Source organism: Cibotium barometz, chromosome 32 (genome assembly GCF_041138505.1).
Source record: "Cibotium barometz isolate CiBa-2024 chromosome 32, ASM4113850v1, whole genome shotgun sequence".
NCBI classification, from domain to species: domain Eukaryota; kingdom Viridiplantae; phylum Streptophyta; class Polypodiopsida; order Cyatheales; family Cibotiaceae; genus Cibotium; species Cibotium barometz.
Genome location: NC_141077.1, coordinates 52,442,653 through 52,454,334, shown reverse-complemented (window position 1 = coordinate 52,454,334; position 11,682 = coordinate 52,442,653). Strand labels below are relative to the sequence as shown.

Here is an 11,682-nt window from a genome sequence, read left to right as displayed (position 1 = left end):
CATTTAATGGTACTATCACGTTTGATTCAGAAGAGCTTGACGTTTCTGTGGAAGGGATCATAGTGATCATGTTTAACGTGACCGGTGCTTTCCCCTTGACATCCGAATTTGCTGGGCAGTCTTGCACGAGGTGCTTGATGCTACAGTCTACACAAAATCTAATCAAAGGAGGAAAAGTTGGCACTGCTGGCTTGTCCTTCCTAGGATGTGGGCAATCTCTCACCCAGTGGGGTTCTCCACAGTTGTAGCATGGACTAGGAGGTGTACCTTGAGGTGGTCCCGACTTGTAAGGTCTAGGGCTAGGTGGTCCTCCTTGTCTTGCCATACCATTGGCTATGAACCACAAGGTGTTGTGATCCATCTGGTAATTCCCCTCTGGAATGATACTTAAGGCTTCACTTGGCATACTATACGAGGGAGTGTAGTTTGATTGTGTATCTGAGCTCTCTTCCCCGTAGTAGTTGATTGGAACCAAGGTCCCATCATATGCAGTTTCTTCTGGCTAGATAAATCTAACTACTGCTTTCCCGGGCAGTGGAGGCTCATGTCCTAAGACTGGTTGAGCCCTTTCCATGCCTGGAGGATTGTAGTTTGGATTTCCTACCCTTGGTGCGTAGTTTTGAACTTGAGGCGTACCCGTAGGTGGTTGTTACATGTTTTGTTTCCTTAGGTAGCATATTCTGTGGTAGCAATCTGCAGTCTCATCTTTGTCCATTTATGCTCAAAATCGTACCTCTTGTCGGTTCTTGGTAGCTTTGGGATTGGTTGGGTTGGCTTGGGGAGGCATTGGGATGTGGGATGGTCTCCTCCACATACCTCGCAACGTAATAAGCGCTGTGGTGGTCGGAAAGCTTGGTTCATCCTCTTCATGATCATCTCGACCATAGCCTCTATGTCCCCAATCTTGACTCTTTCTGTTTCACTTCTCGTTCTCGTGCTCAAAGAGTCCGTTCCCGTGACCGGCTTATTCTTTCCGTAGATGTCACAGTTGTCGTCCAAGTCTATGGCATCCTTGATGCATTCGTTTAGCGAAAATGTGTTTCATGCTGTAGAGGTTTGCGTGAAGACTTTGATTTAGTAATCCTTCTAGGAAGATGGATACTAACTTCTTTGGTGTAGGCAATTCTCTCTCTGGGCACCTTGTTATGTATCGCCTAAGGCGGTTTGCGCAATCTCTCACAGAATCTTTTTCTTCTTGTTTGAATTTTTGAATCAGCTCGCTGACACTGTGCTTGATTCCTGTTAATGTGTGAGCTGCTATGAAGTCCTTTTGGAGGGACTCCAAGTCTTTGTACAAGCTTGTGTCTAGAGTTTGAAACAATGAAAGAGCTTTCCCTGATAACGTCAATCCAAAACCCTCTTTGAGGACATGGAGATCCATGACTTCCTCAGCTCTTATAACTTGATTAAATGAGGCTAAATGGTCATATGGATCTCCCGATCCACTGAACTTCGAAATCCATTTCTGAAAATGAGATGGTCTTGCTTTGTTTTGTGATGTTTCCCCAAATAATGCTGGAGTTTTGGCACTTGGTGATGCCCAGGGGTGATGAGGTGTAGGTGTTGGTGATCTTGTTGGCACTCTTACTGCCAAATGACCACCCGTGGCATGCAATGGACCCGATGTCACCGGTCTCGGTCCGGCTTATCCATGGTATTCTTGGAAATGAAACTTTTGGTACACTAGGCGTTGGTCTTGGCATAGGCACAGACATAGGCATAGGCATAGGCATAGGAGGAGCACTAGGTGTAGGCATGGGTAAGGTGGTAGGTGTCCTATACGCGAAGCTAGAAGTGCTAAACTTTGGCGTAGTGACTCTCTCTCTAACAATAGGTTTACCTAGGAAGGTAAATCCCATCATTTCGTTCTCAAGTCTTACTACCCACTCTATCCCAAACTTGTCTAAGAACATAACGGAATAGCTAGACTCCGAGATTAGCTTGTCAAAGACATACAAAATCTTATGGGAGTCTAGGCAATATGCGGGCGGGTTCCAGTGTTCGAAAAAAACTATTTTCCCAAAAAGTAAAAAACCTTCATCTAAAAATTGTGAAATTATTTATAAAGAAAATTTTCAAATTTTGAAGGTTTTTGTTCTACAACCCCTCAAAATCTGCAGGTTTTTATACCCTTAAGTTTCAAATTTGAAGGTAGTTTTAAAAACCTGCAAGTGCAAATTACACTATACCCGGGTTTTTTTCGAACACTGGCGGGTTCTCAGCCACGTAGAAGAATTTTGAACCGTCATCCACTCGCTTGTAAACGACTTTAAGGTGGTCATCAATAGGGGTCCTATGAGCCATTAGGGAGTTGACCAATCTTAGCTGCATGAGGTCCACTGGTGGTGGTCCTTCTTCTGGTGCCATCGTAATCAATGCTTGGGACTCTTGTGTGAAGGGAAGAGGTAGTGTCCATGCTTGATTTGCTGAATGAATCCTCTTCTAAGTCTCCTACAAAGGTAGTGCCTTGGCTTTGTGTTCTAGCTGTGCTCTCTTGCGTGGAGAGTTCACTGCGTCTGTCAACTAAGCTTCGTTGTCCTGACCTAATGTACGTGCCAGACCTAAGTTGCATAGAGCTGTCTAGTGCTTTCTTGAAAGAACTTGACTTGCTGCTTCACAAGAAGCTACCTTGCCAATTGTTTCGAAGTTGATCACTCCTATCCGCTTGGCATGCGTATTCTTGTCTTGATTCCTACCAGACGTTTTCGCGTATAAGTTTGAAGGTTTTGTACAATTTGAAGGGATTTTGGGGATTCTATAGTATAGAAGTGCTTAAAAACAGTGTTCAAGCACCCCGCTCTGTGTTTTGTCCCGTTTTGACTTTTACTGCTCAAGATTCCTTAGACTCGCGTGTCTAATGAATTTGAGGCCTTTTTGATAGGTGATGGTCCAGCCCTGTTCTCCTATGTATATACAGTATGCTGACCAAGTTTCTTGGAAATTGGAAAAGTTTTGCCTAGTGTTTAGCCCAATTTTGTCAGATTTCCCGACAGGTTTGAACTGCAGGTACTTGATCTTGTTACCCAAATAAGCTGATTTTTGGTGTATGCAATGTGCAATATGTGTGAATAAGATGGGCAACCTCAAACTTACAAAATGAGAAATATCTGTTAGATACGCGTGTCTAACATTAGACACGCGTGTCTAATGCTGACAGGTGACTTTGCAGATTTGATGATAGCTTTATGATCAGGATGATGACAGCATTCCAAAAATATGTTCAATGTGTAAAATGAGCAAGCTAGTCACCTCCTTCCTTAGACACACGTGTCTAATAAATAGTGATGATTTGATGATTTTGACAATGGTGGTTTTGTGCTTATCTTAGCTGGGGCAATACAATTGTGAGGTCAGAAGTGGATTATGAGCAAAATTCCTTGGACACGCATGTCTAACCTTAGACACGCGTGTCTAATGAATTTGTAGTATTTTGCATTTTTGACTAGTACATGTTCTTGGTCTATGTCTGGGGAGTATCTCCTTCAAATTTGGTAGTGAATGGACCTGTGTAGCTAGTTCAAATTTGGTAGTGAATGGACCTGTGTAGCTAGTTCAAACAAGAAAAATGGTAACACATGTCCAACTTGCAGAAAACAGTGATAGGAGCATCAACTTGATTCAATTTGTGAAACAACAAGCACATTATCAATGTACAAGTGCTAAGCAACCTACCCAATACATAAAAGTCAACTTTGTGCTGATTTTTGTTAGACACACGTGTGTAACAAAATCTGCAGAAAATCTATCAATGTACAAGTGCTAAGCAACCTACCCAATGCATGAAAGTCAACTTTGTGCTGATTTGCATTAGACACGCGTGTCTAATAAAAATCTGCAGAAAATGAACTTTTTTCAAATTTTGTTATGTGCAGGTTTTCTATCATGCTTTTCTCATTCTATTGACATATTGAATACCAAAAATGGACATTCCTAGCCTATTCAAACATATGCAAACGTAAAATGGTCAAAATACGATCTGTTTCGAATGCATGTGTATGAAAGAGGCTACCGGCAGATGTGGGTGATTTCTACTTACCCTACTCCTAACAAACACAAATAAACATCTAAACTAATAAAAAACAATAACAAAAAGTGAAAAGAACATAAAACAAACAAAAGAAAATGCGTGAAAAATTGCTCCAAAGAGCTCAAACGGTTCCTAAATGCCTAATGTAATATGTAATGATTCTAACTAATCAAAGTGAATGCCTAGTGCTTAAACACTTCCTAACTAATCTACCTAATTCTAATGTAAGCCCAAAGTGATCCCTGATCCTCCGGTCACCTACGAGAGCGTCAAAATCCCCGTTTTAACCTCTCACCTAAGCTAAATGAATGAAAGAAGTGAGTGAATCCCACCTACCTAAGCTAGATAAGAGCTAGGAATGGCTACTCTAGTCTAGGGATTTTGTCCCCAGCAGTAGCGCCATTGTTAGCGGATCGCCGCGATGGACGTCCAATAGCATAGCTTAGCACTAACAAATTATCAATGCTAGGGAGTGACCCGACTAGTGCATGGAGGCTACGTAGGATTGTCAAGCCTACGGTAATCACTCCTTCAATGAGCTAAGAAGACTAAGCTACCTAAATGCCTCTTACACACTCTACCTACAAGAGGGAATCCCTATTCATACACACATGAAGTGAGCTAAGAAGACTAAGCTACCTACGGTAATCACTCCTTCAATGAGCTAAGAAGACTAAGCTACCTAAATGCCTCTTACACACTCTACCTACAAGAGGGAATCCCTATTCATACACACATGAAGTGAGCTAATGGATCAATGTGCAATATATTGGTGTGTGGGTTCATTCATTGAGCAATACATAAGAATGTAAGCCTAATCGAATCATTAACAACAAGCCTAATACATATTAGCATGAAAACAAAGAGAGCTAAGCCTCTTTAATCCTCACACACACATGACATTAGCAAGTCTATTGAACAAATAACTCAATGCTACTTCATTCCTAAGCATAAACAAAGAGCAAACAACATTAATCTTTGATTAAGCATAAGCATTCACACTCTTTCCATCAAGCACACACACTCATAAACTACTCAAAGAAGCATAGAAATCAATGAATAGAACATGGAAACATAGACAATGAAGTGTAGGAAACCCTTGCCTTGCATTAAGAATGGGGAGAGAGTACAATGGGAGCCAAGAATGGCTACACAAGCTTCTTCTTCTTCTCTTTGATAGAGCTCTTCTAAACTTGGCTTAAGTGAGATTATGTGAGATTAGTCCAAACCCTATTAAAAATGACTTATCTCCAAATGGGCTTAATGTGGGTTTTTTCATTGGGCTCTAATTTGGGCTTTTTAATACAAGGTGGAAGTTTATAACTCCAATTACAAAATGGGCTTATTATTACAAAGCTTTTTGGAGTATTTAAACGGGTTTTTACAAAATGGGTTGCCGGAAATTATATTTAAGTGCCAAATAATTATATTTCCATACCTAATCACTTTCCTATTCGAAAAAAATCATAGCTCCACAGAGACGAGGCCGATCAAAATTCTATCACCACAGATATTTTTTAAATATACCAAAGAAAATTCCTATGGAGTTAGACTTTGTGTCGGCTGCAAACGGACCCGGCTATCGCCTTTGCTTCAGCATGTTGATTTGCGCCACCCACTGCAGCTTCCAGCCGGCCGAGGCCTTGCTGCGGGCATGGGTAGCCTTGCCCCTCCGCTGCGACATGCGGAAATTCGAGGGGAACCCACCCTTACCAAGGGCTTGGGCGCAGAAGGGATGCAGCAGCGTGAAATTGTAGTCCGCCCTGAGCTCCGGATCTGACAAGATTTCGTAGGCCTCCTGCACCGCTAAGAATTTAGCGCCTGGCCAACTGTCTGTAGGCACTCTTGATGGCGGAGAGGCTTCCCACCGACGATGGCTTTGCGGAAGGAGGAACCAAATCCAGGCTTTGCATGGCGAGTTCCTCCAGTTTCTCCGTGAGGAAGAACTTGGCGGTGGGAGCCACCACCTCCATGGTGCAATCGAAGCTGCTCTCGGACGCTGTCGGTGTAGACGAACTCAATGCAAATGTGGCGAACGGGGTCTTTCATTTCCGGCAGAACGATCCTGGTAAGCTTGGACTCCGCCATCCCGCTTCGGAGTTCACATTTATATAAACGTCGTGGATATTGCCGGCAATGGCGGCAGTCTTGTTCTTGTTCTTCTTCAAGCTTCTTTAGTGCTACAGCAATGGCGGCCGTACGAGAACGACCATTGTTTTCCATAGCACTATCAGAGCGTCAAATGAACACAAGAATGAAGGGAGGGAGGAGAGGATCCATTTGCAACGACTGCCAGTTTGCAACCGTTGGAATTAAAAAATAATAATTGATATCTAAAACATTTAATACGTAACGTTTTTTGATCCTTAGGTTTTTCGATTGAACTAATTAATGAATTTTATTTATCGCTCATTGTGTGCCCCTATTTGCCGGTTTCCCGCAGTCTTCTTCCACTTCCAAGTCTTTGTGTAGCCGTTGACTACTGAAACATAGTCCTCGATGGTAAGTATGCTGTGAGAGGCTAAAGACTGGATCTGTCTCCTTCCCTTCAAAAAGAATGTGGAAATTGAAGTAGCCAAGACACTCTGCCCCCAAAGTGACATAACCCTGCCGAACACCAATACGAATGAGGAGGCAGTAAATCGATCGCCAAACCAAATGAGCTGAGGGACAGACCCATAAGCAATGGCGAGGTGACACAGGCAAGTGTAAGTCGCAGCGTACGCTCATAACCCATCTGTGTTGACCATATACCAACTACCAGACCCACATGGGCAATCATCCACATGAAATACATAATCATGTGACTACCAGACCCACATGGGCAATCATCCACATGAAATACATAATCATGTGACTGATATGCGCCGACCATATGAAAGTCTAGAACTGTCTCAAAAAAGCATGTGAGATTCTAGCATGTAACCATTGACGCAATTGTGTGGGCTGAGTGTACTCCTGGCGCAAAAAGATAGCTGTACCGATCCTGATAGAGTACTCAAAAATGTACACTGCAGACTCGGATGCATGTGCAGCTGGCCACATCTACTCCCCCGGACCGTTTGAGTTGAGGATGCAGCATCCAGCAAGAGGAGAAAAAATGCACAAAAGCTCTCTCTCTCTCTCTCTCTCTCCAGTAAACAGAGATGCATTCATTCATACCGAAATACCCTTAGCTGCAAAATGCCTCGCACTAAGGGACATTACAATACTGAAATGGGGAATAGGGGAAGGAATATCACATCAACTCATCTCATGGCTGGTGAGAGAAGTGTGGAGAATAAACCACTCCGGAGGAACATATTGCCAGGTCACATTCCTAGATATGTGCCTGAAGAACAAGGAAGTCCACCCCCAATGTCTGAGAGACACTGCTTGACGTCGCTCCGCTGCCCTAGATGAGCCAGCAGAAGAATCATACTGACTGCATAAAGTGTGAATGAGCTCTGTCCATATCATGCATAAGGTCTTTGCTGTCAAAGATTGCACATCACTAAGAACATGCGAGCACCTACATTTCCAAATGCACCAAAGAGTGATACAGGCCACTGTGGAAAATACATACTCTCTAGAGTGAATAGCGTGATCGTGAACTAAAGGAGGGATAATGATCAGCATACTGTGGTAGTAAGTAGCTCTTGTGAACATGCAGACTGGGTTTGTCCCCTCCCCCTCAAAGACTAAGTGGGAGCCTATAAACTAGAGGAGCCAGGAGACCGCCCCCCAGGTGACAAAGCCAATTGGAGTGCCAACCCTAGCGAGCAGAAGACACATAGATTGTCAAACCGGCTGCGCCAAGGACATTTAAAGACAGCGACGTGGGAACTCAGGAAGCAACCAATCACAATGGAGACAGGTGGGGTCGTGTCCTAACTAAGTTGTCCAAGTTCCTACTGCAAGACCTACATGAGCAATCATCTCTATGAAATACATAATGCGCCAACTAACCCTCGTCGATCATATATGAGACCAAAACTGTGTCAGAAACCAACTATGCATCCTGGAGGGAATGGAGGATCTTTGCCGTAGTAGCAAATGGCACTCAATCCTTGTTTCAGTACTCAAAAAATGATATTGGTTGAGCATCTGAGCAAACATCCAGCCACAAACACTCAGCTTGATCCCACAAAATGGATGAGAGGGCACATCCCTATGAATTAACTTGGTTTTGACCTATATAATCATTTGCAATTGTGAATTTGCACTAAAACAACCCTAGTTTTATGGAAGGACCTTTGGAAGGCCAAAATTTTCCTCTTTTTGAGCATCTTGGCAATTGCGAGATTTTTGTTATAGTTCATAAATAGCTTAGAAACTAGGACCTAAAGGAGATTGTGTTGTTTTGAAACCCCAAGTTCTACCGATTGACTTTTACAAAGTTGAAAAACATGATTTATTCAAGAAGTTATAGGCATTTTATGGGATTTTTGACAAAACAGCTTCAAATTTCAATGAAAATTTCAAGTTAGAATTTCTTGTCAAATTTCTAATATAGCTTGTATTTTCACATCATGAAAAATCCCCTTTATTTTTTGCCTTATAACCGACCTATGGTGGAAACAAGGTGTAGAAATGTTGTTTCTATGTTCCCCAAAAAATTTCAAAGTTTTGGTGAGAAAACAGGACACTTGACACTTTAGTGTCCAATTACAGAACTAGTGTTAAAGTCTTCATGAAACGCTCTAGAAAAAACATCCATCGACTATGCACTGTGCCAGAAACTTGCACCTCATCAACAACATGAACCAAAAGATGCATTTGAATGGTCAATACACTTGATGGAAAGAACTTCTCGACCATGGCAACGGCTCCAAGACAATTTAGCCTTGCACTCTCCAATGTGTCTCTTGCTATCTCCTTTTGTGATATCCAACATACAAGGGCACTGATCTTGTATATTGTGTTTCGAATGTCATCTGAGAGACAATCCTTGATTGCTACGGGCAACACGAATTGTAGAAATTTGTGCCAATCATGTGACTTCAATCCGGAAAGCTCATCATCCTTTGTGAAAGCCCCCTTTAGGCAGTGCATGCATCCTGTTGGAGTATGAAAGTCCTGAATACATTTCTTTACCTGTTTCTCTTCATTTTTGGTTAAGACCCAGGGTGCTTTAGGTAAGAACACCTTGCGATTGGGTCCACTTTGTGCCCACAAATTATGCATCCTCCCCTGCTCTTGCAAATCGTTTCTTTGACCTTTTGTTTCCTTATCTCCTGTGATTGTCTTCCATAATACTACGGCCACGATTTTAAAAATGTGCATGGGATTAATCAAATGGTTTATTAGTAGATCCCCCCAATATGGTAGAACATGGAAGATAGAGAGTCGTTTCATCCCAGGTGGTGCATTGGATGGATCCATATCCCATGTGTGTTTCCAATCACTGACACGCAACATGGAAGGAGGTTTTCCTAAGAACCCCTCCCGCATTGGATGGTCTTCAGGTAAAGATTGTCGATGACCCTCATACACTATCTTTTGCAGTGGCTTGGAGTAGCGTGCATCTAATCTAGGACCACACATGGGACACACATGTTGTCCAGAGTAAGTGAACCCTGTAAACAATACATGCAATTATTAAACATATAAACTTACCTCACTTTAACTTACCTTATCAATCATCTAGATCTTAACTTACCTGATGCCTCTCCGTATCCTGGCCAATCATGCATGGTCCACATCAAGATTCCTCGTATAGTTGCATGTCTTTGTCCAAATCTCTTGGACATATCATGCACTCGTATATCGGTCCACATGTCTTCAAATTCTTCAACTAGAGGTCGTAGATACACATCCATATTCTTCACCTTGTACTTTCCTAGAATGATCAGAGACAATAGAATGTGCCCCTTCTTTATTGCTAACCAAGGGGGTAGATTGTAGTTCACAAGACATACGGGCCACGTACTCCACGATGAACTACGAAGACCAAATGGATTAACACCATCCATTGCTAGTCCAAATCGAATGTTTCGAGGTTTGTTCTTGAACCCCTCCCATCTCACTTCGATGTGCTTCCATGTAGGAGAATCCGCGGGAACACGCATAACATTATCACTTGATGTGTTGTTTCTATGCCAAGACATCAGAGAGGCAATACGCCTACACTTGAACATTGTTTGGATGCAAGGGATTATAGGAAAATGCCTCAACACTTTTGCAGGAACACGCTCCCCTTGGACATTTTGTCTATATCGTGATTTGCCACATATCGGACATTCTACTGCATCTCTGTACTCGTGTTGAAATAGAATACAATCATTGGGACAATCATGGTAAGATTTATAGTCCATTCCAATATCATGCAATATCAACTTTGCTTGTGCACGATCATGTGGCATCTCATTGTCTTCTGGTAACATTTGGTCCTTCAGTAACATGTTCAATCCACATATATATATTAGCTTTATTTCATATCAAAAAACTAGTATGGACTATCATTTAAATGAAATCAGTACTTATGCAAAAATTTTGGATACACTTGTATCAGACCACCCAAAAATAGATTGTAGGTTCAATATGGAGAGACATGTACGTAACACAAAAATACGTGCACCATGATAAAGTGGTAGTCAAGCAAGCCTCTTCAATTCTACCTCTTCCTTGGAAGTATGCTCACTACGACGCTCTTGCCGATGGGATGGGGCATCTACAAGGCGATCAGGTTTGGCCTCTTCGATATGATCCGTAATGTAGAATGCATCTATCATATCATCTTGGTCCGCCTCAAAAATTTCATTGTCTTAGATATGCTCAACAATAGGATCGACTTGTACGGTACCACCTTGCGCTCGTGGCCGCCTCTCAGGTTGGAGTTCGAGCACCTCATTTGCACTTGCACGTAAATTTTCCCCACTAAGCAAAGGTTCAAGGCGCTCCACTGGAAAAACACCCCATCTTTTGACATGCTCGTTACAAATTCTCCGTTTGCGAGCAACTTGGTACTTGCATCGTGTGCATGGACGCAATGATTTCTCCTCCAAATCCATCGAGGTTCACGTGCTACCTCTTACGCTTCATTCTTTTTGTTGATGTAGCATTGTGGGAATGTGGGTTAATGTAGAAGGTGGGTGGATTTATATAATTTTTGTGCTTATGGGTCGCCCCCCTTTTCAAAATTGATATGAAAAGTCGTAGGCGCCAATGCAGGCAGAGGGACCTTTTGAAATTTGAAAGAATTCACGGCGTCAATATAAGCGTCCGTAAAAATGTCGGTAAAAATGTCGCTAAGTTACATAGCAATGGTTATATAGATGCTTTTACCGACATTAATATGGATGCTTATACTGACATTTTTAACGACATTTTTATCGACGGTATTAGCGACACTGTTAAAATTTTACAGCCGTGGCCTCCTTCCCCTGTTTTCATTTTGCAAGTTTGGGGAGAGCAAGGTAAGCCCTCCCCTCATGCCCCCCCCCCCCCCCTTCCCTCCACCTTCCTGCATGCCTCCCACCTCCTCCTCCACGTTCTATGCATGTGTGTGTGTGAGTATGCGTCTACAAGTGTGTGTGTGTGTGTGTGTGTGTGTGTGTACACATACACAATTTCTTGCAGTGTAGGTGTTTTTTTCACAATGTAGGTTCTAATCCATGCTTTGTGTGTTTGTTTTGCAGGGTTTTTGCCTAATTGATCGTTGATTGCACTCAATT

At 42.5% G+C, this 11,682-nt stretch overlaps 1 protein-coding gene across 1 annotated transcript; it reads right to left on the bottom strand.

The window, feature by feature from the left end:
• Positions 1-6,436: 6,436 nt before the first annotated feature.
• Positions 6,437-10,221, bottom strand: LOC147620328 (uncharacterized). The gene is made up of 4 exons (XM_086772617.1): positions 9,669-10,221; positions 9,257-9,585; positions 8,679-9,025; positions 6,437-6,764 (listed from the first exon to the last, which is right to left on the bottom strand). Exons 1-4 carry the CDS (start codon positions 10,144-10,146, stop codon positions 6,437-6,439), a joined length of 1,482 nt encoding a protein of 493 aa, XP_086628743.1. The 5' UTR covers positions 10,147-10,221.
• Between the last annotated feature and the right edge of the window lie 1,461 nt (positions 10,222-11,682).

What these genes read in the sequence shown, in the direction of transcription:
- LOC147620328 (XM_086772617.1), bottom strand. Translation starts at nt 10,146, where the DNA reads ATGTTCAAGTGTAGGCGTATTGCCTCTCTGATGTCTTGGCATAGAAAC. An exon ending in AGGATACGGAGAGGCATCAG is followed by an intron (nt 9,586 to 9,668) that starts GTAAGTTAAGAT and finishes TATTGTTTACAG; the next exon opens with GGTTCACTTACTCTGGACAA. An exon ending in TCGTGGCCGTAGTATTATGG is followed by an intron (nt 9,026 to 9,256) that starts AAGACAATCACA and finishes ACAAAGGATGAT; the next exon opens with GAGCTTTCCGGATTGAAGTC.